The sequence below is a fragment of the Pseudophryne corroboree genome, chromosome 6 (genome assembly GCF_028390025.1).
Source record: "Pseudophryne corroboree isolate aPseCor3 chromosome 6, aPseCor3.hap2, whole genome shotgun sequence".
Taxonomy (NCBI): Eukaryota; Metazoa; Chordata; class Amphibia; order Anura; family Myobatrachidae; genus Pseudophryne; species Pseudophryne corroboree.
The window spans coordinates 361,890,551-361,918,510 of record NC_086449.1 but is presented as its reverse complement, the minus strand read 5'-3'; the positions used below and the strand labels follow the sequence as shown (position 1 = coordinate 361,918,510).

Below are 27,960 nucleotides of genomic sequence, written 5' to 3'. Positions count from 1 at the left end.
TATAGCCCACAAAACACAGTACATGTGCAATATCCATATCCATCAGAGAAAACGTGACAAAATCAACTCCTCATTCAAACCATGCGGCAACATGGTGTTATCAGTGGCCTATGGAGCTTTTAGCATGCGGTATTAAATCATCTACAGGTGCTCAAAGTGGCATTTCTGTTGCACATTCATACCCTTGCATGTACACTAGGGAAGAACATTGTAGCATACTTGCCTACTCTCCCGGATTCTGCAGGAGACACCTTGTTTCTTGGGTAGTCCCCGCAGCCCCGGAAGAGTAGGCATCCCTCCCACATTCTTCCCACTTTGACGATAAATACAATAAAACCGCAGACCCACGGGCGGGGTCTAATGAGCAATTATATGACAATCATTTTAGCCCCGCCCTTATGAAAATCCGAGCCAATTGTGGCATAGGGGGTGGGTCTAATGTCGCAATTTGCTTGGCCCTGCCCCCATCACCGCCCACCTGCTTCTCTTCTCCGGGCATCTCCCAGAAAGGAGATTTAAAGTAGGTAAGTATGCATTGTAGTAGCATTTGTATAAAGTCACCAAATGATGCAGCCGTATATGTGATAAGTATGGTGTTTATTTTTTGCCTGGCAATATTGCTTTACTCTACTAAATAAATGGATTGCTAAATATTTTGTATAATGAAAAGGTGTGCTGATCTCTCTAGCTTTTTAATTATGCAGATTGTTTCTGGACTGAGTATTTATATTTTTATTAATATTACTCAGGATGTGATGTATGGGTATGACAATGTCCTGCATCGATGATTGTTGGGCAGTGAAGTGGGGCATACATTTTCTGTATTAGTCGGATTATCATTATTCATTTTATTGAAAGTGATGACCAGAGTCCTAACTAGACATTTTCGTAACCCCCCCAGCTTGTGGGTGAGGGAGACAGAAAGTCTAGATTGAATTACTTCCCGGGTACCCGGTGTGATGGCTAACCCGTTTCTCAGAACAGAGTTCCTGTCCAGCAAATGGGGATTACACTGTGGGCAGCATGAAATAGGACTTATCTTCTCCTTCCTGCTCTGGCATACTGAGCAGACAGGCTTAACCTACCAGTGTGAATTCCTATTCCCCATGTGGCCCCTTGGTACAACTTAAACAATACACTGGCTCGTTCACACAGGACACAAGGTCCTGCTCTGCTGGCAATAACAGTTTATCAGCCACATCCTTTGACACTTAATTAGTTCTTGCAAAAATGTAAACATTCCAGCCTGCTAGGAATTTTCTATAGCTGAACTTACAAATAAATTGGTTAGCTGATACAATTTTAAACATATATACAGAGGATCATAACACATACTGTTGCAAATACCATTGTTAATATGCCCAGTCTGATATGAAATGGGCTTTATTGCTACACTGAACAGTCAGTGAAAAACTTTAAATGATGTGTTGTTGTAAATAAGACCTAATGGGGACAATTCAATTCCAGGTGATGCTACATTCACCTCAAGTGCACCTGGTCTTCACCTCAGTTTCACATATTTTCCTGTGCAGCTCCATGTGGTTGGGGGAGTGATGTCATCCATTTATACGGCAGCTTGTGCAGCAGAGGGATTCTAAAGATCACTGGCTGCTTTGTCCTTCAGTCAGTCCAGGCTCCTGGACACATGCCTAATGTAAGCTTGCGAGCAGGGCCTTCCTACCTCTATGTCTGTCTGTTTTTACCCAGTTTTGTTCTATTACTGTTGTTCTAATTGAAAAGCGCAACGGAATATGCTGCTCTATATAAGAAACTGTTAATAAATAAATAAAAGTAGGCAGTAGTCCTCCTCTACTGTGGTCACCGCTCATTCAGCTGCGACGTCTGCAGTGTGGCAACTCTGTGGGCCGAGGAGAGGTTTACAGAGAGCGGGATTGGGGGAAGGGGGGTGGCGGACAGTGCCGCAACTAGGCATTTTAGTGCTTTGTGCAAAAACGGCATTGGCGCCCCTGTGCAAGACAGGGGCAGTGGCTTCATGGGGAAGGGGCATGGCCACAAAATAATAGCAATTCATACTACGGTGCACAGTAGTCTCCATTATTCAAATTACGCTGCACAGTAGCGCCACTACATCAGGTATAGCGCCACTACATCAGGTAGAGCCCCTTTTACACATTACGGCAGCCATCGTCCCCCTTTTTACACATTGCGGCAGACAGGATAGAGAAATAAAGAGAGAGAGAGAGAGACAGAGACAGAGAGATATACTTACCATCTCTCCCTGCTGGCAGCTCCGGATGCAGGGGGGATGGAGGAGGAGGGAGGGGGACTGGTGCCGCAGCAGCGCTATGTAATTAGTATCAGCGCTGCTGCAGCAGTCCCCTCTCCTTCCGTATTGGCTTCCCGGCGCTGCTGTGAATGCTGGGATGGAGGAACCGCATCCCAGCATTCATAGCAGCGCCGGGCAGCCAATACGGAAGGAGAGGAGACTGCTGCAGCGGCGCTGCTACCAATTACATAGCGCTGCTGCGGCTCCAGTCCCCCTCCCTCCTTCTCCGCTGTCTCCGGCGGCTGCTCTCTCCTCATCAGCGCGGCCGCGGCGCACACAGCAGAGGTGGCATGTAATGAGTCAGTTTGACTCATTACATGCCGCTGGCCGTTGCGCCCTCAGGGCAACTGCGCTGTGTGCCAGGCACACTTGGCACACACGTAGTTACAGCCCTGGTAGGGGGGCAGGGAGCAGATCTAATCAGGGGGGTACAGCCTGTAACAGTGGTGCCGGCTGCATTCTGTACAGCAGCTGTCAAGGGGGGGAGGATATGCTGCAACACTGAGCAGGGCATGGGGCTGCAGGTCTGAACGGGGAGGAGGGGTTACAGACAAGGGTGGCAGGGGGCTGCAGCTTTGTGTGTAGACTGCAGTCTCTCTCTGGCATATGTCACACTGATTTGTAGTCTAAAAAAAACCCCTGCAAACATCACAGCTGTAGGGGAAAAGTATTACACTTCGAAAAAAACTGACTCTGCAAAAGGCTTTTTGAAAGTGATACTTTAGTTAATGAGGCATGATGAATGCCTCTAAAAGGTTCTTTGAACTAGCAGTGAGTTCACCAAAAAAGCAAGCAACTGGGCTCAAACATGCTGCACTGCAGGTGGGGCAGATGTAACATGTGCAGAGAGAGTTAGATTTGGGTGGGGTGTGTTCAAACTTAAATATAAATTGCAGGGTAAAAATAAAGCAGCCAGTATTTTACCATGCACAGAAAAAGTATAGTCCCCGCAAATCTAAATCTCTCTGCACGTTACATCTGCCCCACCTGCAGTGCAACATGGTTTAGGGCCTGCTCCCTGTTGTGCGAATTCGCAGGGCGGCCGATTATCGATCGATTGCGCATGCGTACGGTTGTAGTGCGCACGTACGAGGCCAAACTGCGAAAAAATATAGCAACTTTTTTGATCGCTAGGCGTACACAATTTTATTGACAGGAAGCCGGTGTTTGGGGGTGGTAACTGGACGTTTTCTGGGAGTGTCAGGAAAAAAGCAGGCGTGCCCAAGCGTTTCAGGGAAGTTGTGTGACGTCAGCTCTGCCATCAGTCAGCCAGATTCTATCGCACTGTAGGAGTAGTTCCTGAGCTAGGCACAGACTGGAAAAATCATTTAATGGTGAGTGAGTTGTGAACGGTATGTGCAGCTTACTGGCGTTCTCACAGATTTTCGCAAGGCGTACGCAGACTTGCACGGAGCGGATTTTCACTCTGGGCTTAATTCAGACCTGATTGCAGCAACAAATTTGTTCTCTAATGGGCAAAACCATGTGCACTGCAGGGGGGGCAGATATAACATGTGCAGAGAGAGTTACATTTGGGTGGGGTATGTTCAAACTGAAATCTAAATTGCAGTGTAAAAATAAAGCAGCCAGTATTTACCCTGCACAGAAACGATATAACCCACTGAAATCTAACTCTCACTGCACATGTTATATCTGCCCCACCTGCAGTGCACATGGTTTTGCTCATTAGAGAACAAATTTGCTGCTGCAGTCAGGTCTGAGTTAGGCTCTCTGTCTGGGTGGCGACTATCTGATCGCAAACCTTTCTGCAAATTCGCAGAGGAGTGATCAGGTCTGAATTACCCCCTTAGTTGAGTTGCTTGCTTTTTGGTTTGCTAACAAACTTGAATAACCCCCAGAATTCTTACTATTGATAATTATGTCATAATAAATAGGCCATTCAATACTTTGATAGATACCCTCATAGAGTTTTCTAATTAACCGGTCATTTGTACCAGTGAGTTTTGATTGAAGAGAATAGGGGAACACTATTGATGACTTATTTCTTCTTAAAAAATAGAAAAAATTGATTTTGGTGGAATGGTGCGCACTTTGAGGAAAATGTGCCGCAGACTATTAGGATACCAGTAGACACTAACACCAGTGTCAAGAGTCAATAAATGCATAAAAAGGTTCGGTATCTATAGTGAGCGCTATTTTCCTAAAGGAAGTTGCAATCCAAATGTATATAGACAAGGTCTAATTTATGAAAAAAAAGACATGTAATTTATTTAGTCAAATATCCATGATTAAGTGCACATAAAACATGGATTTAACAAACAGTACATAAAATTTAAATTAAAAGGCGATGTATTGCACAGACCCTTATTGTAAACATCAGCAGTGTAAACATTAGAGGACAGTCTATGTGCTAAATTATCAAGTGCGGGACTTCTGGCTCATACCGTTTAGGGTATGTGGTGTGTGCCTCGATGTTAAAAAGGTGGGTTTCCAGCATGCAGCCCAGCAACACACCACACACTTTGCCCACAGCAGATGGCTACAGCAAATCACTGGTGAGAGTCCAAGAAGATCAAAGTCCTGATACTGGCACAACGCGTTTCGGATAAGTCATCCTTTTTCAAGTGCATATGTGAAAGTGTGTACTGCAGCCCTATTTAAAGTCCTTGTCCGGAAATGGCACATTTTACAATTCCCGTTGAGTGGTGGAACGCAAACTGTCAGGACCAACAATCCTTCCCACTTCCTCTGATGATCGCGGCCGGTGGAACGCACACTTCCAGTTCCGACCGGGCGGTGAAACGCAAACGGCGGGAATTGTAACATGTGTCATTTCTGGACAAGGACTTTAAATAGGGCTGCAGTACACACTTTCACATATGCACTTGAAAAAGGATGACTTATCCGAAACGCGTTGTGCCAGTATCGGGACTTTGATCTTCTTGGACTCTCACCAGTGGTTTGCTGTATCCATCTGCTGTGGGCAAAGTGTGTGGTGTGTTGCTGGGCTGCCTGCTGGAAACCCACCTTTTTAACATCGAGGCACACACCACATACCCTAAACGGTATGAGCCAGAAGTCCCGTGCTTGATAATTTAGCACATAGACTGTCCTCTAATGTTTACACTGCTGATGTTTACAATAAGGGTCTGTGCAATACATCGTCTTTTAATTTAAATTTTATGTACTGTTTGTTAAATCCATGTTTTATGTGCACTTAATCATGGATATTTGACTAAATAAATGACATGTCTTTTTTTCATAAATTAGACTTTGTCAGTCTATATACATTTGGATTGCAACTTCCTTTAGGAAAATGGCGCTCACTATAGATACCGAACCTTTTTATGCATTTATTGACTTATTTCTTCTTGTTAACTATGCATATCTGCTTGTATCTCCAGTACAGGGAGCAGCATTTTTCTAAAGTTACAAGCCTGTATGTGTGTGTATGGTATGAGAGTATGAACTGGATCAAATCCCGGCGGCGGAAGATTTGGCTGTAAGAGTGAGAACGTGTATAGCTGCACTCTCTCTCCTGTCCTGAAGACTGTAACAGGTCTCAGACGGTGAGGAAATGAGACAAATACGATGTCTGTCTCTGTTCACACTAGCTGTGTTGTCTTTTTCTACACTGCAAAGTCTCTGTTCACACACATTTGTGTGTTGATCTACGTACACATACACACACTGTCCTCTGCTGATCAAACACATTTGTCTTTACATAAGAGCACTACCTGTTACTGAAATGATGGAGAGCGTTTCCTAATCCATGTATATAAATATCCTAATGTTCTGTTTATGCCTAAAAAAGCAAATCATTCATTTTCCCAAATTTCAAATCCGCTAGTCACAATAAGCAAAAGACAAGAAGGAGATGCAATACAGGGGCACAGCTTTCTATGGAGCAAGTTGGAGCACATCACTAACTCATCATGTTATGTTTTTTTGTGCTTCTTGTCCTTCTCACAAAAGGTTCAGGTCATCAGTCACTTCCATGCACCACCTACAGCACGTATCACCTACTCACAAACACATATTAATGAAACAAATATTTCAAAGAATAGCATAAATATGCCTATCTTTACATTGAATCCGTGTAAAGGTGCATACATACAGCGAGATATTGACTATGCGCCGATTTTTACTTTGCGATTTCTCTTGAACTCCCCGGAGCCCAGAACCACCGATATTGACTATCTTTACTTGTGATTTTGACTATGTGCGATTTTGACTAAGTGGCAATTTTAACTATACTGTGTACTAGATTGTACTCAATAAAGTCAAAATTGCCTTGTCTGCACAGTCTGTTTTTACTTGCGATACCGACCCCACGGGAGCGCACATCAGTATCGCAAGCTGTGTACACCAGAGACGTGCAGTCAGGGGAGGCAGGGAAGGCAGTGCCTCCCCTGTCATTAATGGTTGAAATAATACAAAGAAGATACTTATGACACATAATCTGTGTCATAATTAACTTCTTCATATTAATCTATTAATTTTAATGCATTAAATTAGTTTGGGAGGCACTGATAGCTGTACCTCCCGTTGATAACGGGAGCTGGGATAAAGCGGGGGGCGAAGCCAGCCAGTGGGCTGTAAAAACCCATTCAAAAAAGAGGGGAAAGCGGCACTTATACAAGTGATAACGGGAGCTGGGATAAAGCGGGGGGCGAAGCCAGCCAGTGGGCTGTAAAAACCCATTCAAAAAAGAGGGGAAAGCGGCACTTATACAAGTGCCTCGTTGACAGGGATGTCCACATCAAAGCACGCCCCTGTCAGCGAGGCACTTGTAATTGGACAGGGGATCCAGCGCTGACAGGCAGCAGCAGCGGTGTCCCCGGAGGCGGCAGGAAGACCAGACCTGGACTGCCTGCGCTGGCCGGTGCCCTTCCTCCTCCACCCTCCCAGCCAGCAGAAGCGGCAGCATCGCCGGTGCCTGGCCTGCACTATCCTGGACAGGGGGCCCTGCACATCCACAGTACTGCTAACAATGGCACCTTGGAATACAAGAGCTCATTGGCACCAATCTCTCCGGGAAGATACTTTCCTATCCCATGCTTGTGGAGGATGACTACACGAGGTCAGAAAACGCCTTTCACATCTATTATTTTTAATACACCCAGCCTTATAAGATTGTGTCAGGACACAGCTGGGTGAGCGCAAATGAGCCCCTTGCGGGCTCGCTGCGCTCGCCACGCTGCGGGCACGGTGGCGCGATACGCTATCTATTCTCCCTCCAGGGGGGTCGTGGACCCCCAAGAGGGAGAAAAAAGTTGTCGGTATGCCGGCGGTCAGGATTCCGGCGCCGGTATGGTGGTTGTCGGAAGCCTGGCCACCGGCAACCTGAAGACTACCCACTGTAACTGACTGAAATAAACATAGGAACATTGCTGTGAGTTTCTCATTTACTTCAAAGTTCATGGGTCAATTAATTTAATATAATGTCACTTGTGGTGTTAAGATCTGGAAGCCCTGATGCAAGTATCTGATGCAAGCATAGGGATCACGCATTAATTTTGCTGGAAGTCACATCTACACCGACTGTGCCCTTTGAAAAGCAATGGCACATACATAGGCCAAATAAACCGGTGTGCACATCCCAACAAACAGGCCTGTGACCAACAGATCAAGGAAGAGGAAGGTCACTGTTTCCAGAGTATGGGGGAGATGTATCAAACCTTGGAGAGAGATAAAGTGCAGGAGTTGCCAATAGCAACCAAACCGCTTATACCTATCGCAGTCTATAAAATGACATTTATAAGCTGATTGGTAGCTACTTTTCCATTTTATCTCTCTATGAGGCTTGATACAGCTCCCCCTGTATTTAGAAACTTGTCTCAGATCCACTATTGATGGAATATTCTTACTGTGTACAGTCTGGGCGATAGGTATCTGCAGGAGATAGTATACATGGCGGGATAGCCACTTTATGCTGGAGCTATATCGGACAGATCTGAATGATAAGCTGAGATGGAATACTCGTTTTGGCGGTAAGAAATGCTACTTACCGCTGTGATGGGACATTGAGTTATAAATTGTCCCCTATGACATAAACATAATTCAGTGCTTTTTGTGCAAAAAAATAATAATTATATATATATATATATATATATACACACACATACACACACGAGTATATAGTAATAAAGTATATATTGTACTGCTGCATCTTTTTAGAATGCCCACATGAACTATGGCTCTGGGACTAGCCAGTGACTCCCCAGCCATTGCCCTCACCACACGTCACTGGTGTACACACAGTGCGATTTGCACTAACTTTCCTTACGATTTTGGCTATATAGTCAAAGTCGTAAGGATACATTGCACTGTGTGTATGCTCCTTTACTTATATAAAACCTTCAAGATTAATATGGAAATATCTTCACACACTCTGGCACTTAGGTGGTAACTAGAACACCTGCCACAAGTGATTAAATAGATTTGTGTAATAAAATATACCGATAATTTGATATACAGGTTGAGTATCCCATATCCAAATATTCCGAAATACGGAATATTCCGAAATACGGACTTTTTTGAGTTAGAGTGAGATAGTAAAACCTTTGTTTTTTGATGGCTCAATGTACACAAACTTTGTGTAATACACAAAGTTATTAATAATATTGTATTAAATGACCTTCAGGCTGTGTGTATAAGGTGTATATGAAACATAAATGAATTGTGTGAATGTACACTTTGTTTAATGCACAAAGTTATAAAAAATATTGGCTAAAATTACCTTCAGGCTGTGTGTATAAGGTGTATATGTAACATAAATGCATTCTGTGCTTAGATTTAAGTCCCATCACCGTGATATCTCATTATGGTATCTAATTATTCCAAAATACGGAAAAATCCGATATCCAAAATACCTCTGGTCCCAAGCATTTTGGATAAGGGATACTCAACCTGTAATATGTGAATTTTAATTTATATAAAATAATAATAATAATAATAATAATAATATGCCAAATACAGTGAATATAGTAAGAACAATTCTCTAAGTTTGATGAGAAAGTATAGCGGCAATTGAAACAGTATAGAATAACCTATAGTAATTAACTGAAGAACTCCCCCAATTGTGTGTCAGTCCTCAGTTAAACAAATAACTGGGATTTGGTTTCTTATAAATTGCTGTATCAAGGCTCTGCACAAAGCCGCAATAAGTAGTATACAGAGTCGCATAAGGCTACAAAGCCACAATGAGGTAACGTACAAAGTCGCAGTGTGCACTGCTTTAGTGAACAATCCAGTACTTGCGAGTCCCTGGTGGATGAATGCAGCTGTGTAAACTGTGAGCTATGCTTCCAGATAGCAATGGGGTGGACACAGTCTGTTTCAATGGGTGCAGCATACCGGCGCCGGGATCCTGACTGCCGGCATACCTACAGCTGGGCTAACGCAAATGAGCCCCTTGCAGGCTCACTGCGCTTGCCACTCTGGGGGCACGGTGGCGCGATACACGCGCCATGCTATTTATTCTCCCTCCAGGGGGGTCGTGGACCCCCAAGAAGGAGAAAAGTTGTCGGGAATCCGGTGCTGGTATTCTGTGCGCCGGGATCCCAACAGCCGGCAAACTGAATACCACCCGTTTCAATTGCAGCTAACAGCTACCTGCCCACCTAAAGCTAGGCACACACTATACAATTATCTGGCAGATAATCTGCAATCGACCATAGCTGGTTGGAATGAACATCTGATAATGGATGAGAGCAAATGACAATCGACCATTTCCAAACACTGAAAAACGAACAAAACCTGTCGTTCATACAAATTGGTTAAACACAAATTTAACCAACTTGGATGAACAACTGTTTTGTCTGTTTTGCAGTGTTTGGGATTTATTGTCATTTATTCTCATCCATTACCAGATTTTCATTCCAACCAGCTAGATTTGGCAGATAATATGCCAGAAAATTGTATAGTGTGTACCTAGTTTAACTGCGATAGTCTAATAAGTGTTATAATCTAGATCGTGCACCTAATTCCATGCAGTGTTAAGGTTATCAGATACAAAAATATTTGAATATAAATGACTGTAAGCTTATAAGCTTATTTTGTGATCCAGTTGTTCTTACTATATCCACTGTATTTGGTGTATTATTATTATGTTTGTGTGTTTTTTTAAATTACATTTAATTATAGTAATCAATTTGTCTCTGTATTTTATGACAGGTGTCTATATAAATAAATGCGAAAGCCCTCACTCACTCATTCACTCACTCACTGACTGACTCATCACTAATTCTCTTACTTCCCGATATGTTAGGAAACTGAAACTTAAGATAGGTAATCTTCAGATGGGAAACAGGAAAACTACGTCATTTTACATATAAATAATATATGCTGACCAGTAGTTATCTGAAAACTAATTGGATTATTTGGATTTGGGAAAGCTATCATTAAACATAGTAACGGATCTTGCCACGGGCAAGCAAGATTTTTGCCCGGGGCACCACTGTCCCGAGCGCGCCGCCGCGAAGCAAGATCCGCTACCGGTGCCGTGCGCGATGATGTTATCACGCACCGCACGGCATTGTGGGAGCGACCATAGATGCTAGAGGTCATAATTGACCTCTAGTGTCTGTGCAGTGCTATGGGAGAGACGTCATGACGTCTCTCCCATAGACCCGAAGAGCGTTGCCGGCAGCCTGGAGACGGAGGGCAGCCGCAGTCGGGAAGCAGGAGCGGGGATGGTGAGTATTTATTTATTTATTTTGGTAAGCAGCGCTACAGGGGGCACAGCTACAGAGGGCACAGTATTGGCGGCACAGCTACAGGAGGCACAGTATTGGGGGCACAGCTACAGGGGGCACAGTATTGGGGGCACAACTACTAGCAGCACAGTATTGGGGGCACAGCTACAGGGGGCACAGTATTGGAGGCACAACTACTAGCGGCACAGCTACAGGGGGCACAGTACTGTGGGCACTATATTGGGAACTCAACTACTAGCGGCACAGCTACAGGGGGCACAGTATTGGGGGCACAACTAATGGGGGCACAGTACTGGGAGCATAACTACTGCGGTCACAGCTACAGGGGGCACAGTACTGGGGGCACAACTACTGAGGGAACAGCTACAGGGGGCACAACTACTGAGGGCACAGCTACAGGGGGCATAACTGTGACCACGCCCCTTCCCCATGAAGCCACCTCCCTATTTTTTCACCCTGGGCGCTACAAGGTCTAGAACCGGCCCTGATTAAACACACTCCTGAGGAAGCCACTTGAGATTAAACACGTGTAGTGGATATTGTCAATGTGACTGGGATTGGGTTTCGACTTGGTGTCCAAGAGCTCACACCCCTCACAGGGCAGGACAACAACTCTAATAACATCTAACCCAATAAGACCACACTTCATATCTAAGGCTGTTTTACTGATTTTATTGATATATTGAAACATTTATAAGTGAACTAGACAGAAGCTGATAGTTTGTCTTCTTCGGTGAACTCTGGTATGAGGGTCTCATTGTAGAAATAAGAAGATTCCATTCATAAATCTCCATCCTTGGATCCAGTGTTAAAAAGGGTACAGAGAGATCTACATAAAGCTCTCACCACTGAAACCGGTGCTATTGAAGTTATTAGACATATACAAAGGACTGTTCCTGATGCACCCTAAAACATATATTTACATATATTTATTTATAGATGGGTCCTCCGTGATCTTCCAAGCGATGCGTACGCGGTGATGTAGTTGCATCAAGCGTGTCCGCAAATGGAAGCGTGCATATGCACTCTCCCCGACCCATACACTTTCAGCAGCTGAGTCACAGGTGTGACTGTACGCACCTTAGCTCGGCTAATCTTACATGCGATGTGTATGCACGTGTACATGCATCACTTATATGGTGAGGGTGGACACATCTGTATGTACATATATTTGATTGAATCATTTTTCACATCTTGCAGTGATACATTGTGTGCTTTTAATACTAAACTTACCTCTTAGCTAACCTACTTAGTTGAGTATACAGATGTGTGGTGCATAGCTATTTAGTTTCCTATGTCCAGTGAATAGTGCTGAATTATTAAAATATTGGGAATTAATGCATGTAAATATTGATGATGGCTAGAATTGATAGTTTTTAGAGATTTTTCTTTTCTCTTACGTTCCTAAAGGATACTGGGGTTCACATTAGTACCATGGAGTATTGACAGGTCCACTAGGAGCCTTGGGCACTTTAAGAAATCAATAGTGTGCATTGGCTCCTCCCTCTATGCCCCTCCTAACAGACTCAGTTTAGAAATTGTGCCCGGAGGAGCTGGTCATGCTTGGGAAGCTCCTGAAGAGTTTTCTGCATTTATTTTCTATTTTATTATTTTCAGGCAGGTCTTGCTGGCACCATACTGCATGCTTCGTGGGACTTAGGGGGAGGGGGAACGGCCCAACCTCCCTGGGGTTAATGGTCTCATTCCCCGCTGACAGGACACTGAGCTCCTGAGGGTCCTATTCTCAAGCCCCACCACGGCGAGCGAACAGACCCGCAGCACGCCGCCACCCCTAACAGAGCCAGAAGACTGAAGAGTGGTGAGTAGGTCGCCGGCTTCCCGGTTAGCGGGTCACCGGCGGTAATGGCGGCATCTGGGTAGGAGCGCAGCACTGCATGCACGCTGCGCTCCAGGTTTCAGGGGCACTGTGTGACCACTGTGAGGGGCGGCTGGAGCCAATGTTAATACCTAGTACTGGCACATATTACAGGGGTTTTAACCCACTGTAACCCTTATTCTGTCACCTCAGCCAGTATAAAAAGTGGGAAGGCCGCGCGCCATTAAGGGGGCGGGGCCTTCACTATGAGCTGATCCGGCAGCTCACCAGCGCCATTTTCCCTTCTCCAGGTTACAACAGGCAGCCTGACAGGAAAGCGCAGCTCCTCCACACGGACTCCAGAGCACCTCAGCGGTACCAGGGGGTCTTAGTAAAGTGTGTGTGTGTGGGGGGGGGGGGAGAGCAATAATCTGTAGTGATGAGCGAGGTTCGGTTTTACTCGGTTTTACTCGGTTTTACTCGGTTCTCAAAACGGCATCTTATTGGCTATCCAAAACACGTGACATCCGTGAGCCAATAAGATGCCGTTTTGAGAACCGAGTAAAACCGAGTAAAACCGAGTAAAACCGAATCCGCTCATCACTAATAATCTGGTGTACTGAACCCTATTAAGGATACTCAGTTTGTGACCCAGCTAAGCTTTACTTTACTTTACTTTACTTTAGCTATAGGGGCGCTGTGTGGCTGGCTCCAATACTCTGTGTCTCCCTGGAAGGGCTCTCTGTGGGTTAACTGTGCTTTAACATATTCCTCTATGTGTGTGTGTTCTTTTACATTATTATGTCAAAGGAGTGTGTATCATGCACAGCAGAGTGCTTTTCTCAATCTAGGGGATCATTACAGTGTACTCAGGATAGTACACATTCTCAGGCTAGTGGATCTGAACCAGTATGGTTAGATTCATTAAAGGGGATGTTTTCAAATATTTCAAACAAATTGTCCCAAAATGAAAAGGAGACGCACTATTTAAGGCAATCTGTAGATGACCTGATGAATAGAGATTCAGTGGTCACCCCGGCGTCTCAGACCCCTGCTATTTGTCCACAGAAGCGTACTCTGGCCCAAATCATGCAGGCTGATACCGATGATGATGTATCAGACCCAGAGGAGGGGGAGGTGGACTTGATGGGGGAGGAGGGGGGGGGGAGGGGATGCAGCTTTAGCACAGGGAATACAGGCCCTGATTGAAGCTATTAGAGAGGTCTTACACATTTCTGCCAGGGTGTCAGAGGATGAGGAGGAATTCTTTTTTAATGTGAAAAAGAAATACTCTGCTACTTTTCCTGCTTCTAAGGAATTAATTTCACTCTTTGAAGCAACTTGGGTTAATCCTGACAGGAAGTTTCAGGTTCCAAAAAGGTTAATTACATCCTTTCCGTTCCCTCAGGATGACAGGAAAAAATGGGAAAACCCACCGATAGTGGACGCTTCGGTTTCCAGGCTGTCACGTAAGATAGTTTTACCTGTTCCTGGGGCATCTTCATTGAAGGATGCTGCAGACCGCAAGATTGAGACCACTCTCAAGTCTCTGTACACAGCGGCGGGGGTGGCCCAAAGACCCACTATATTGCAGCTTGTGCATGGATCAATTGGGCCATTGCAAAATGGTCTGGTAATCTAAATGACGGATTAGGTTCCTTATCCAGGGAAGAGATTATTTTACTCCTACAGCATATACAGGATTCTGCTAACTTTATGGTGGAGGCCATAAAGGAGATTGGATTGCTCAACGCACGCACCATTGCCATGCCAGTCTCAGCACGCAGGGGCTTGTGGCTACGCCAGTGGACTGCGGATTCCAGGAAAGGCGTGGAAAGCATTCCTTTCACAGGTGAAGCCCTTTTCGGAGGTGAACTGGATACGTGAATATCCAAGGCTACGGCGGGTAAGTCTGCATACCTTCCTTCCGCAGCACCCCCGGCTTGAAAATCTTATTCTGCACCTACTTTGCAGTCCTTTTGGAATTTAAAGGTAAGGCCAAGGGTTCTCCTACTGCCTTCAAATGCAATAGAGGTAATCCCAGAAAGCCTGCAAATGCAGTCTCACAGGATCAGACCTCAGGTTCTGCATCCGCAAAGCCTTCAGCATGATGGTGGACATCACTGCCCGGTCAACAGGCAGGTGGGAGCTTACTTACGATATTTCAGTCACGTATGAAACACATCATGTTTTATCGTCCAGGGCTACAGACTGGAGTTTCAAGAAATCCCACTTCACAGATTCTTCAAATCCGGCTTACCAGCTTCACCGGAAGCACGTATGAACTTACAAGCAGCAATTCAAAAACTGGTTCAGACTCAGGTCATTGTTCCAGTTCCTCTTCATCTACAAAACAAGGGTTTCTATTCCAACCTGTTTGTGGTACCAAAACCGGACAGTTCGGTGAGACCCATTTTAAACCTTAAGTCACTGAACCCGCTAGTTGTTGTTGTTATTATTTTTATCATCATCAAGTTTTCATACTTTAAGCACCAGGGTCTTTTTACTTTTCCTGTTTTAGATACTATTGCCAAGTGTGGATTGTAAGATCGACAATGAATAGGTCAACAGTCAAAAAGTCAAAATATGTTTGATGTGCATTAGGTCAACAGAGCCAAAAATCAACATGGAAAAGTTAGAAAGTACAAAAGGTTGACAGGGTCTAAAAGGTCAACATAGAAATTGTCGACACAGGTTTTTTTTTGTGTCATTTTGTATGTTTAATCATATATAAGCCACATTAGTGTAAACATGCACCCTCGCGGGTTCACTTCGCTGGCTACGCTTTTGGCAAGGTTATTATTCCCAATCATTGTCCTCATGGATGGTAAATGAGGAAAAACTGTTTTTTTTTAAAGAACCACTTGTGTCCACTATGTGTGTCGACCATTGTAATGTTGACCTTTTGAACCTGCAGATTTTTAGCACTATCGATCTCTTTTACCTATCAACCTTTTGTACCTGTCGACCATATGGTGTCGACCTATTGACTATCGACCTAATAACTGTTGATCTATTACCCAGAGCCCGTCCTGCCAGCACATGGATTTTTCATTCTCATTAATATTCAGGAATATTTCTACCTGCCAAGAAGGTATCTAACATCTTAAAATATAGACGGACATGCAACAATTGTGTAAATTGCCACGTACACCACAGTAACCACTAAGATGACTAAGGTGTTATAACACAAATTGTGTGACCAAACACTTGAGGATGCTAAAAAGTACCTTCCAACTCTCCCAGCTTGATGGCTCTGCATAAAAGAGTAGTGGGGAACAGGGGTGCCACATGTGCCTGTCCACTGGGGTGTGCATCAATGAAAGGGTATTTGGAGTGGATGAGTGTAAGCTGCAGCCTATTAGATTAGGTTGCTCTTACAGTGTTATTCCTATGTACATTTCTGCGTGACATTGCGCTGTCATCATTTACACATTTAAGCGCAACATTGCAGCACTGTTTGTAGCATTGCTGTGCCCATTCTGTGTACCAGATCCGGCTTGCAACCACAAGCATAAGTAGTTCTCAGGTCACTGCTCTCTTTACATTTACAAGCTAATAAACATGCTGGTCAGTGTTGGGAGTTTTTTTCTTAGCAGGGGAAAACTTAGGGCTCAGGCCGCCTCTAGGCACAACAACATTGGTTGCCCCCATCACGTCACTGCCACCTTTGCCCCCTTCATGTTAGGGCAGTCCTTATATCTCCAGACCACCAAAGCACCTCCAACCTCACCCCCACTACCTCCCACACCACAATTTACTGCCCCACCCCCCAATAAAAAAATAAGTAGTAATGACATCACTGATCTCAGATGACCAGCGGCCTAGCAGACTGTCATGCAGAGGAGCCTGCTATGCCACCCCTCTAGCAAGTGGTGTCCTTAGACACATGCCTAGTAGGAAATCCACCACTTGATTCCTTAATTACCTGGAAACATGCCAAACCTTAACAAGAAGACATTGCATTTAATACATGTTGGGCTGGAGCACTTACAAGAAGGTAAAATAGTGAAGAGATAGGCAACACATGACTCCATTATTTGTTTTGGAACAGTAAGTCTCAGAAATGTTCTGCCTCAAGTCACAATAAGGCAGTTTCTGGCTGATAAGACCTGTTGGATTCCTCGACCACTGGTGAGCCCGGGATGGCCAAACCTGAAAGAGAGTAATATTAATACTTAATGATACAGGTTACACACATGGCATTGATGAAGCAGCTGTATATGACATAATATGTCATAGTAAATGATTTAGTCTAGGAGTATTTATCAGTAGCTCTTACATTACATTGTACGGATGGCCAGTTCTGTTCTGCTGACGGCCTTATTTCAGCATTGAACATTGGACCCATAGCCATGCATGAATAACAAATGCCCTGATGTGCTCAAACTGAAATGTTCACAGTCAGCAGTACATATGACTGTGCACACCTCCACAACTATCCTGGTGGACTTGTTTGTATATGCCAAACACTGAACTGTTCACAAACATTATTTTAAATGCCCAGATATTCCATTATATGAAACAAGCCACACCATACTAAATTAAATTTGTTTTGTTCATAGAAACCTTGTTTTCATGATTATAGCATAATTATGGTAATTATTATATAATATTTTGTCATGGTCTGAAATCTTAAGTTAATTAAAAAAAAATGGTTTCCAGCAAATCACAGTAAACAAATAAGATGTTTGTGTTCATTTAACCTTACCTTGATTATTTATTCAGAGATATTTTTTTATGGAAGATCAAACAATCCATTTCAGTAGTCCAGTTAAGAATAACAAGTAAAAAATTGGCTAAAGTGTCTATTGGGTCACATCAGGTTCAGTGTATAAAACGATACTTTCCATATTCCATCTATGAGAAAAGTGCTGCATTTAATTATAGCCACTGAAAGTAACAAGCTAACATGCAATGACATGTATGGCCATAAATAAACCTAAGCATATGATGCCTCAAGTGTCGGATCCAGGGGTCGGCTGCCTGAGATTGCATACTACATTGGAGTTACATTTTGAAACCCCAGTCAAATAATTATTGTACAGTAGAGGACGTTTCCACCCATGTAGATCAGCTGTCTAATATATGAGCCCATTGACAGCAATGATAGGGTTCCAAGCTACTGTATGTATGGACGGATTCAGTATGATTTACCGGCGGCCGGGATGCCAGCTGTGAATATACCAACAGCAGAATCTCGGCCGCCAGTATGACGGCAGCGGGGCAAGCGCAAAGAGTCCCCTTGTGGGCTCACTGTGCTCACCAAGCTGGGGCATTTTGTATAAAACATTTCCAGTTTACAATCTCATCACTGTAAGAAAATAAGATACAGTATTTACAAAAATAATAGAGTCCGTAAACTTATAAGACAAATTTGTTCATGGACAGAGTATATTTAACACAGTAACCTAGTATCTGACAGTGAGAAGACCTATCTTGAATTATTACCAGAACATTTTCATACACCGTTTGTTACTATGAATGAAAAATATCTCAGGATCGTTAATGAGAACAGTATACATGCCAAATTAATTAATAGTATTCAAACTGTATCTTTGAATTAGGATTTAAGAAAAAAACAATAGTACAAGGATAGAAAACAAAAATTAAATCAGTTCTCTTTCTCAACCCCCAGTACCCACGCCCCCAGGAACATCCCCATTTTGATTTCAGCCTCGCAATATATATTATGCATGAGTGGTATTGGTCTCTATGAATGGATCAGTATCTACCAAGCTCAACAAATACCAAGATGTATTTTTCAAGCTATGATGGATTTGTCGTCTCATAGCCACAGACAGCATGGCAATAAAATTTTCCCACATTATAAAAAAAAATCTACTTTAGATTCTTTATCTAGGTTGACTTTGATCCAATCCATCCTAAAGAGGTGGAAGAGTTTACATTTGAACAATGAGAATGTCATGGGGGATGTAGATATACATTCCTACAATATTGTCTTGCGGGCTGCCGCACTGACCGCTAGAAGAAGTTGTCTACCTCCCTAGCTGACACTCATTGTGGATGGTATCATGCCAATAATTGCATTCTGTTGTGAAGGGAACGTAATTGAGTAATGATGTTTCAGCATATTGTTTAACTTGTAACCAGAATCTCCTAACTAGTAGACATGACCAAAAACAATGATAAAGGTCAGCATTTGATTCCCCACATCTATAACAGGTGTGAGTAGTAGAACGTCCCATAAGGAAACTCCTGTGCGGTGACAAATAAGCTCTATGAAAATTTTTCCAAAACATTTCTGTATATATAGAAGAGGGCAGAACTTTGCATGAATTTATGAGGACAGCAAGTAGATCTATAATTTCATAATCAGGACATTTCGGCAACCACTGTTGAGGCCGAATGATCTAGGTTAACCATGAAATGGGAGATATCTTTTTTCAACAATGGAGGTCTAGTTAGGAGGGCATCTATCGGATTCTCCCAGTCTTTTTCCAAAAACATCCGTACCACTGATGTAAGGTAATGCTTGGCTTGCAGGAAGGCCAGAGGGTATCCCGCCAAAGTACCATGTTTCTCCACAGCCTCAGTAAATGTGAGAACACGATGGGCATCCATATAAAATAGGCAACCCACAATAGTGACGCCACCTACCCCCCATATCGTAAACAGGTATGTTGCCTGGCCATTTTGAAAGTCAGGATTTCTTATAAATGAAAGAAATAATGATTTATGAGAGTTTAATTAAGCTTTATGTCTGACCCAATGCCATGTTCTTTTTGTATTCTATAATAAGGGATTATCTCCTATGTGCGAAGGAACTTCCTGGTTATGGAGATGCAAAATAGAAATCAAACTTCCTCCTCCCAATAACTCTCTCTCTAGAGAGGTATTAGCTTAGTTGTCATGCCCAGAGATCCAATAGGACAGATACCTAAACATTCCTCCCTTGTTATATTGCTGTATATCAGGGGACCCCACGCCTGCTGCAGATTTATCATGTTGATTTTAGGCCTTTTTACGAGCCAGATAAAGTGTCTAAAAAGTTTGCAAAGATTCTGCACATATTTTTATATAATGAGTAGGGGAAGGACCTGAATGAGATACATTAGTCTCAAGGGGGGTACTCACGGAGCGATATTCTAAGCAATCTGACTAGATTGCTTAGAATTTGAGCATTATCGCTCCGTGTGTACCCCCTACAGTGATAGCGATGCGCAGCCCCGCGCATCGCTATCGCTGGTGCTAGATTGGCCTGCATGCAGGCCAATCTAGCGGGTCGCTCACTTCACCCGCTGGGTGAAATGAGCGCCCCCCCCCCCCCCCCGTCTCCCCCCGAACGCTCAGCACAGATCGCGCTGTGCTGAGCGGCGGGAGAGATGTGTGCTGAGCGGTTCGCTCAGCACACATCTCTCCTGCATCGGCCAGTCTATATGGGCCTTTAGGAAAGAGATCATTTTAATTAGATTTAAGTTTCCTTAGTAAGACAAAGGCAGGTTTTTCTAGCTGTCAAATTCATCTGAGATTTGTTTAATGATGAGTGAGTAGTTAAATGTATACAAGTTAGACAACCGATGAGGAATTTTGACTCCTAAATAAGTGAAGCAATCTTTAGCCCACTTCAGTGGAATAATTCCAGTAGTCTGTCTGAGTTTGCAAAGTTTTACTACCCAAGGGAAGAGCCACGGACTTTTGAAAATTGTTTTCTCTCTTTTTTAACTGTGAATTTGCAATACTAATCTTTGCAATACTAATCTGACTGCTACCGGCGCATGTGTCAAAGTAATATCTATCTTAGAGAAGATCTATATTATTTTACAGATCATCTACTGCATTAAATGCAGACATGGCGATCCCGCTTGGCCATCCCTAGGTGGTAAGCTGATTAGTGGGTATGTCATTGGCAGCAGACCGCTGGCAGTCAGGTGGAAAGTGAGTGACTGCACAAGACATTTATGGTGATGATGGGTGTATATTAACAACAATATTTTTCTGTCTCTTCCAGAGAGCCCCCAGACAGGGAAAAACACCTAAAGGAGGTTACCACAATAAGACAAACTTTATTCTCTCCACCAATGACTGATATGAAGATGCATCTGAGAACCCTGCAGAGGAAACGAAGACGTGCTCGACGCATGCATGCACCTCGGTTAATGCGTGTTGGCTGCTCACTAGGAACATGTCAAGTGCAGAACCTGAACCATCGACTGTGGCAGCTGATGGGACAAGCGGGGAAGGAGAATTCTCCAATCCAGTTAAGCAATCCCCATAGCTTTGGCTGAGTTTCATGGACCAAGACAACAGAAGACCTATCATAACTCATTGGATTTTGGTTTACCAAATAGGGGCATACTTAATTAGCCGTGGGATTTAGCCCCGTAGTATCAAATATACTGCTTAGTAAATAGACTGCTTCAGATAGATAGTGTCTGTATTATTTATATTGTGATCTAAGCAAAACACATAGTGAATATTCTGCAGTGAAACAATGCTTTGGAACTATTTTAAGCAGGTAACAGCATATCTACAACATAGGCCTGAGGTAGGATAGTGACATTTGTACTGCTGGTATGAGGCGCCATCTGTTAACTAATGGTGTACTGAAAAACAGCTAGATCACTGTTGTCATAATGGATTCCTGGGATAGTAAAGACTATTATAGATCTAATAGGTTACATCCGCATTCATCATGGAAACCTGTTAGACAGCTAGTAGCTAATTCTTGCACTAACATTGTCACGCAAACCAAATGAATGTTATTTATTTTTTTTAATAAATTTATTTATTAGTAACTTATGAACCAGAAAAGAATGCAGCACCGCAGTATTTTTAATTTTGTTAAAATTTGCCTATTTATCTTGTACATCATGGGTGAAAGTCCACGTCAGGTTTTTAATGACTAGGTTGTCATGAGACAGATGAGGGCATTAGTCATGGAGGTTTATTTACAAAGTGCGAATGTTCAGTAGTCAATACTAACAACTAGTCTGAGTCATCTGTGTGTTCCTATTTTGCCCCAGGCAGATAATGGGTATACATCATACTTACCTAGTCACCAGGAATATCTGAGAGACTCCAGTATTTTTGTGTGGTGGGGGGGGGGGGGGGGGGGGGGCTCTACCGGACCTCAGAGAGGGCAAACTAGCTTTGCATGCCACCTACTTCTACCGTAAAGTGGGTGGGCCGGGGGCTTAACGATACGATATGTAATTTTGCACAGCATTCTTCCGATTTTTTCTAAAACACTGCTCATTGTAGGACAGTTATGTATTTAAAGTACACTAACCCTATTTCTTAACACTATTATATGAATTATGTAATGGAGTCTTAAAGAAATATATAGAAATTTGTACAGAAATGCTTTCTGTACATCCTATATTTCTTTGAAAGACTGATCCCTTTAGTTCCCCACATTAGAAGACACATACAGTCTATTTGTTTAATCTTCATCTCCCCACCCATAGCTTGGTGCTCCCAGGAGGACACATTGATCAATGGACTTCCATATATACTGTACTGATGCATGCACTGGTTCAGTTATACGCATTTGTGAAACACATACATTCTCTGCCTTTTTCCATAGTGTCCATATTATGGATATTTATATTTGTATACACAAACACATCCCTTCGTTCTCCACTTTTCAAACTATCTGATTGGGTTTTTATTTACAATAGCATTCATATAAGAGCCTTGTAGTGTATGTAGTTTAGCAAGCTGAATTGTATAATAAATCACAGGTTTTAGTGCATATATGGGAATGTCTAAATATGCTTCGCAATAAGAAACCTTTAAAGTCCCTCTTTGGTAAAATGATAAGATTCCATAGTTTAAAATAATGTCAGATTAACAGTGCAACAATTGTTTTGAGGGGTGGAGGGTGGGGGGAATCTTTGTGAAGTAAAATAGCACTTCGCCTTAAGCAGTATCACATGTGAAACCCCTCTCAATCAAGCAAACTGTTGCATTTTCAAAAAGTGTCTTCTGTAACCAGATTAAATAAAGAATATTGGAGCATTCATTGCTGCTGTCTGATCAGGTCATTCATTTATCCAATTATGTAACGTGGGTAGTGGCACAGGCTCAGCATATAATAAGCAGTGTCTACAGGTGGGTACACACTGATAAATATATCTACCGATCAATTGATCGGCAGATATATCTATGGACGGATCGGGCAGTGTGTTGAGCATACACACTGCCCGATCCGTCGGGGACTGACGTCATGAACTGGGCAGGCGTGTACACACGCCCGCCCAGTTCAGCTGTCAATCACTGCCGGCTGCTGCAGCATGTGTACGGGCGGTCGGCCGACCGCCTGTACACACACAGCGACTCGCCAATATATCGGTAGATATATTAGCCGTCAGCTGTGCTGCGGGGCCGACGCGATATGTCTGTGAACACCGGAGTTCACAGACATATCGCCTATACACACTGGCCGACGGACCCGCGATATATCGTCCGTTCAAGAGAACGTCCGATATATCGGCCAGTGTGTACCCACCTTAAAAGATCGAGATACCAGACGACAGGGACAGGTGTGGAGCCAATTGCCTGATATAGTTGAATCGCTTCCTTAAACTACACAATGTATGGAGGTTACAGTGCATCCGGAAAGTATTCACAGCGCTTCACTTTTTCCACATTTTGTTATGTTACAGCCTTATTCTAAAATGGAATAAATTAATTTTTTCCCTCAAAATTCTACACACAATGGCCCTCATTCCGAGTTGTTCGCTCGCTAGCTTCTTTTAGCAGCATTGCACACGCTAGGCCGCCGCCCTCTGGGAGTGTATCTTGGCTTAGCAGAATAGCAAACGAAAGATTAGCAGAACTGCTACTAAATAATTCTTGCAGTTTCTGAGTAACTCCAGACCTACTCACAGATTGCGATCAGCTCAGTCCGTTTAGTTTCTGGTTTGACGTCACAAGCACGCCCTGCGTTCGGCCAGCCACTCCTGCGTTTCTCCAGACACTCCCGCGTTTTTCCCTGACACACCTGCGTTTTTAGCACACTCCCGGAAAACGCTCAGTTACCACCCAGAAACGCCCATATCCTGTCAATCATTCACCGATCAGCAGTGCGACTGAAAATAGTCGTTCGAACACCAGCAAATCTACTAAGTTTTGTGTTAAATAACTTAGCGCATGCGCTCTGCGAACCATGCGCATGCACAGTTAGCAACAAATTGCAGCATAGCGAAAATCGGCAACGAGCGAGCAACTCGGAATGACCCCCAATACCCCATAATGACAATGTGAAAAAAGTTTTTGAGATTTTTGCTAATTTATTAAAAATAAAAAACGAAGAAATCACATGTACATAAGTATTCACAGCCTTTGCTCAATACTTTGTTGATGGCAAAAGGCTGTGAATACTTATGTACATGTGATTTCTTAGTTTTTTATTTTTAATAAATTTGCAACAATCTCAATAAAACTTTTTTCACGTTGTCATTATGGGGTATTGTGTGTAGATTTGTGAGGGAAAAAAATAATTTATTTCATTTTGAAATAAGGCGATAATATAACAAAATATGGAAAAAGTGAAGCGCTGTGAATACTTTCCGGATGCACTGTATCTCCATTCACAGCCGAATTGGCTGAAGGATGATCAGGTGGATTGGCCAGGTTTGAAAAACAATCCGAATGATACAGACCGTTTTCCGCCATTACATGTCATTGAATGATAATTATAGAAATAAGATAGTTTGCATGATTATCGTGCAATATTTGGCCAGCTTAATAAGCATTAAACAATAACACCACAACCTTACCTTTCTCCAAAGCAACCAATAATTTTATTAGACTTAGTTCACCTCTATTTCTCTAACGTCCTAGTGGATGCTGGGGACTCCGAAAGGACCAAGGGGAACAGCGGCTCCGCAGGAGACTGGGCACAAAAGTAAAAAGCTTTAGGACTACCTGGTGTGCACTGGCCCCTCCCCCTATGACCCTCCTCCAAGCCTCAGTTAGATTTTTGTGCCCGAACGAGACGGGTGCAGGCTAAGGGGCTCTCCTGAGCTGCTTAGTGTAAAAGTTTAAAGTAGGTTTTTTATTTTCAGTGAGACCTGCTGGCAACAGGCTCACTGCACCGAGGGACTAAGGGGAGAAGAAGCGAACTCACCTGCGTGCAGAGTGGATTGGGCTTCTTAGGCTACTGGACATTAGCTCCAGAGGGACGATCACAGGCCCAGCCATGGATGGGTCCCAGAGCCGCGCCGCCGGCCCCCTTACAGAGCCAGAAGAGTGAAGAGGTCCGGAAAAATCGGCGGCAGAAGACGTTCCTGTCTTCAATAAGGTAGCGCACAGCACCGCAGCTGTGCGCCATTGCTCTCAGCACACTTCACACTCCGGTCACTGAGGGTGCAGGGCGCTGGGGGGGGCGCCCTGAGACGCAATAAAACACCTTTTTTGGCAAAAAATACATCACATATAGCTCCTGGGCTATATGGATGTATTTAACCCCTGCCAATTTTTCCATAGAAAAGCGGGAGAAAGGCCGCCGAGAAGGGGGCGGAGCCTATCTCCTCAGCACACTGGCGCCATTTTTTCCTCACAGCTCCGTTGGAGGAAGGCTCCCTGACTCTCCCCTGCAGTCCTGCACTACAGAAACAGGGTAAAACAAGAGAGGGGGGGCACTAAATTGGCATATAAATATATACAGCAGCTATATTAGGGAAAAACACTTATATTAGGTTATCCCTGTATATATATAGCGCTCTGGTGTGTGCTGGCAAACTCTCCCTCTGTCTCCCCAAAGGGCTAGTGGGGTCCTGTCCTCTATCAGAGCATTCCCTGTGTGTGTGCTGTGTGTCGGTACGTTGTGTCGACATGTATGAGGAGGAAAATGGTGTGGAGGCGGAGCAATTGCCTGTGTTAGTGATGTCACCCCCTAGGGAGTCGACACCTGACTGGATGGTCTTATGGAAAGAATTACGTGATAGTGTCAGCACTTTACAAAAGACTGTTGACGACATGAGACAGCCGGCTAATCAGTTAATACCTGTACAGGCGTCTCAAACACCGTCAGGGGCTCTAAAGCGCCCGTTACCTCAGGTCGATACAGACACAGACACGGACACTGACTCCAGTGTCGACGGTGAGGAAACAAACGTATTTTCCAGTAGGGCCACACGTTACATGATCACGGCAATGAAGGAGGTTTTGAACATTTCTGATACTACAAGTACCACAAAAAAGGGTATTATGTGGGGTGTGAAAAAACTACCCGTAGTTTTTCCCGAATCAGATGAATTAAATGAGGTGTGTGATGAAGCGTGGGTTTCCCCCGATAAAAAACTGCTAATTTCTAAAAAATTATTGGCATTATACCCTTTCCCGCCAGAGGTTAGGGCACGTTGGGAAACACCCCCTAGGGTAGATAAGGCGCTCACACGCTTATCAAAACAAGTGGCGTTACCGTCTCCTGATACGGCCGCCCTCAAGGAACCAGCTGATAGGAAGCTGGAAAATATCCTAAAAAGTATATACACACATACTGGTATTATACTGCGACCAGCAATCGCCTCAGCCTGGATGTGCAGTGCTGGGGTGGCTTGGTCGGATTCCCTGACTGAAAATATTGATACCCTGGACAGGGACAATATATTATTGACTATAGAGCATTTAAAGGATGCATTTCTATATATGCGAGATGCACAGAGGGATATTTGCACTCTGGCATCAAGAGTAAGTGCGATGTCCATTTCCGCCAGAAGAGGATTATGGACGCGACAGTGGTCAGGGGATGCGGATTCCAAACGGCATATGGAAGTATTGCCGTATAAAGGGGAGGAGTTATTTGGGGTCGGTCTATTGGACCTGGTGGCCACGGCAACGGCTGGGAAATCCACCTTTTTACCCCAAGTCACCTCGCAGCAGAAAAAGATACCGTCTTTTCAGGCTCAGTCCTTTCGTCCCCATAAGGGCAAGCGGGCAAAAGGCCACTCATATCTGCCCCGGGGCAGAGGAAGGGGAAAAAGACTGCAGCAGACAGCCTCTTCCCACGAACAGAAGCCCTCCCCCGCTTCTGCCAAGTCCTCAGCATGACGCTGGGGCCTTACAAGCGGACTCAGGCACGGTGGGGGCCCGTCTCAAGAATTTCAGCGCGCAGTGAGCTCACTCGCAAGTGGACCCCTGGATCCTGCAGGTAGTATCTCAGGGGTACAAATTGGAATTCGAGACGTCTCCCCCTCGCCGGTTCCTGAAGTCTGCTTTACCAACGTCTCCCCCCGACAGGGAGGCTGTATTGGAAGCCATTCACAAGCTGTATTCCCAGCAAGTGATAATCAAGGTACCCCTCCTACAACAGGGAAAGGGGTATTATTCCACGCTGTTTGGGTCTCACCGAGCCGTCCGGCTTCGGTACCACATTTTAAATCTGAAATCCTTGAACACTTACATAAAAAGGTTCAAGTTCAAGATGGAGTCACTCAGAGCAGTGATAGCGAACCTGGAAGAAGGGGACTATATGGTGTCTCTGGACATCAAGGATGCTTACCTCCATGTCCCAATTTGCCCTTCTCACCAAGGGTACCTCAGGTTTGTGGTACAGAACTGTCACTATCAGTTTCAGACGCTGCCGTTTGGATTGTCCACGGCACCCCGGGTCTTTACCAAGGTAATGGCCGAAATGATGATTCTTCTTCGAAGAAAAGGCGTCTTAATTATCCCTTACTTGGACGATCTCCTGATAAGGGCAAGGTCCAGAGAACAGTTAGAGGTCGGAGTAGCACTATCTCAAGTAGTACTACGACAGCACGGATGGATTCTAAATATTCCAAAATCGCAGCTGATTCCGACGACACGTCTGCTGTTCCTAGGAATGATTCTGGACACAGTACAGAAAAAGGTGTTTCTCCCGGAAGAGAAAGCCAGGGAGTTATCCGACCTAGTCAGGAACCTCCTAAGACCAGGACAAGTGTCAGTACATCAATGCACAAGGGTCCTGGGAAAGATGGTGGCTTCTTACGAAGCGATTCCATTCGGCAGATTCCACGCAAGAACTTTTCAGTGGGATCTGCTGGACAAATGGTCCGGATCGCATCTTCAAATGCATCAGCGGATAACCCTGTCTCCAAGGACAAGGGTGTCTCTCCTGTGGTGGTTACAGAGTGCTCATCTCCTAGAGGGCCGCAGATTCAGCATTCAGGATTGGGTCCCGGTGACCACGGATGCCAGCCTGAGAGGCTGGGGAGCAGTCA

At 44.1% G+C, this 27,960-nt stretch overlaps 1 protein-coding gene across 5 annotated transcripts in view; it reads left to right on the top strand.

Moving 5' to 3' along the window:
• Positions 1-21,842, top strand: part of ADM2 (adrenomedullin 2) — a 234,756-nt gene extending 212,914 nt beyond the window's left edge. For 3 of the 5 annotated variants that reach the window (XM_063926665.1, XM_063926663.1, XM_063926664.1), the window contains 2 exons: positions 20,573-20,643; positions 20,757-21,842. In XM_063926665.1, the coding sequence (XP_063782735.1) occupies positions 20,573-20,643; positions 20,757-21,033 (348 nt within the window). In that variant the 3' untranslated portion in view covers positions 21,034-21,842. The remainder of the gene's footprint in view (positions 1-20,572; positions 20,644-20,756) is intronic. The other 2 variants (XM_063926661.1, XM_063926662.1) reach the window with 1 other exon arrangement.
• The last annotated feature ends 6,118 nt before the right edge of the window (positions 21,843-27,960 follow it).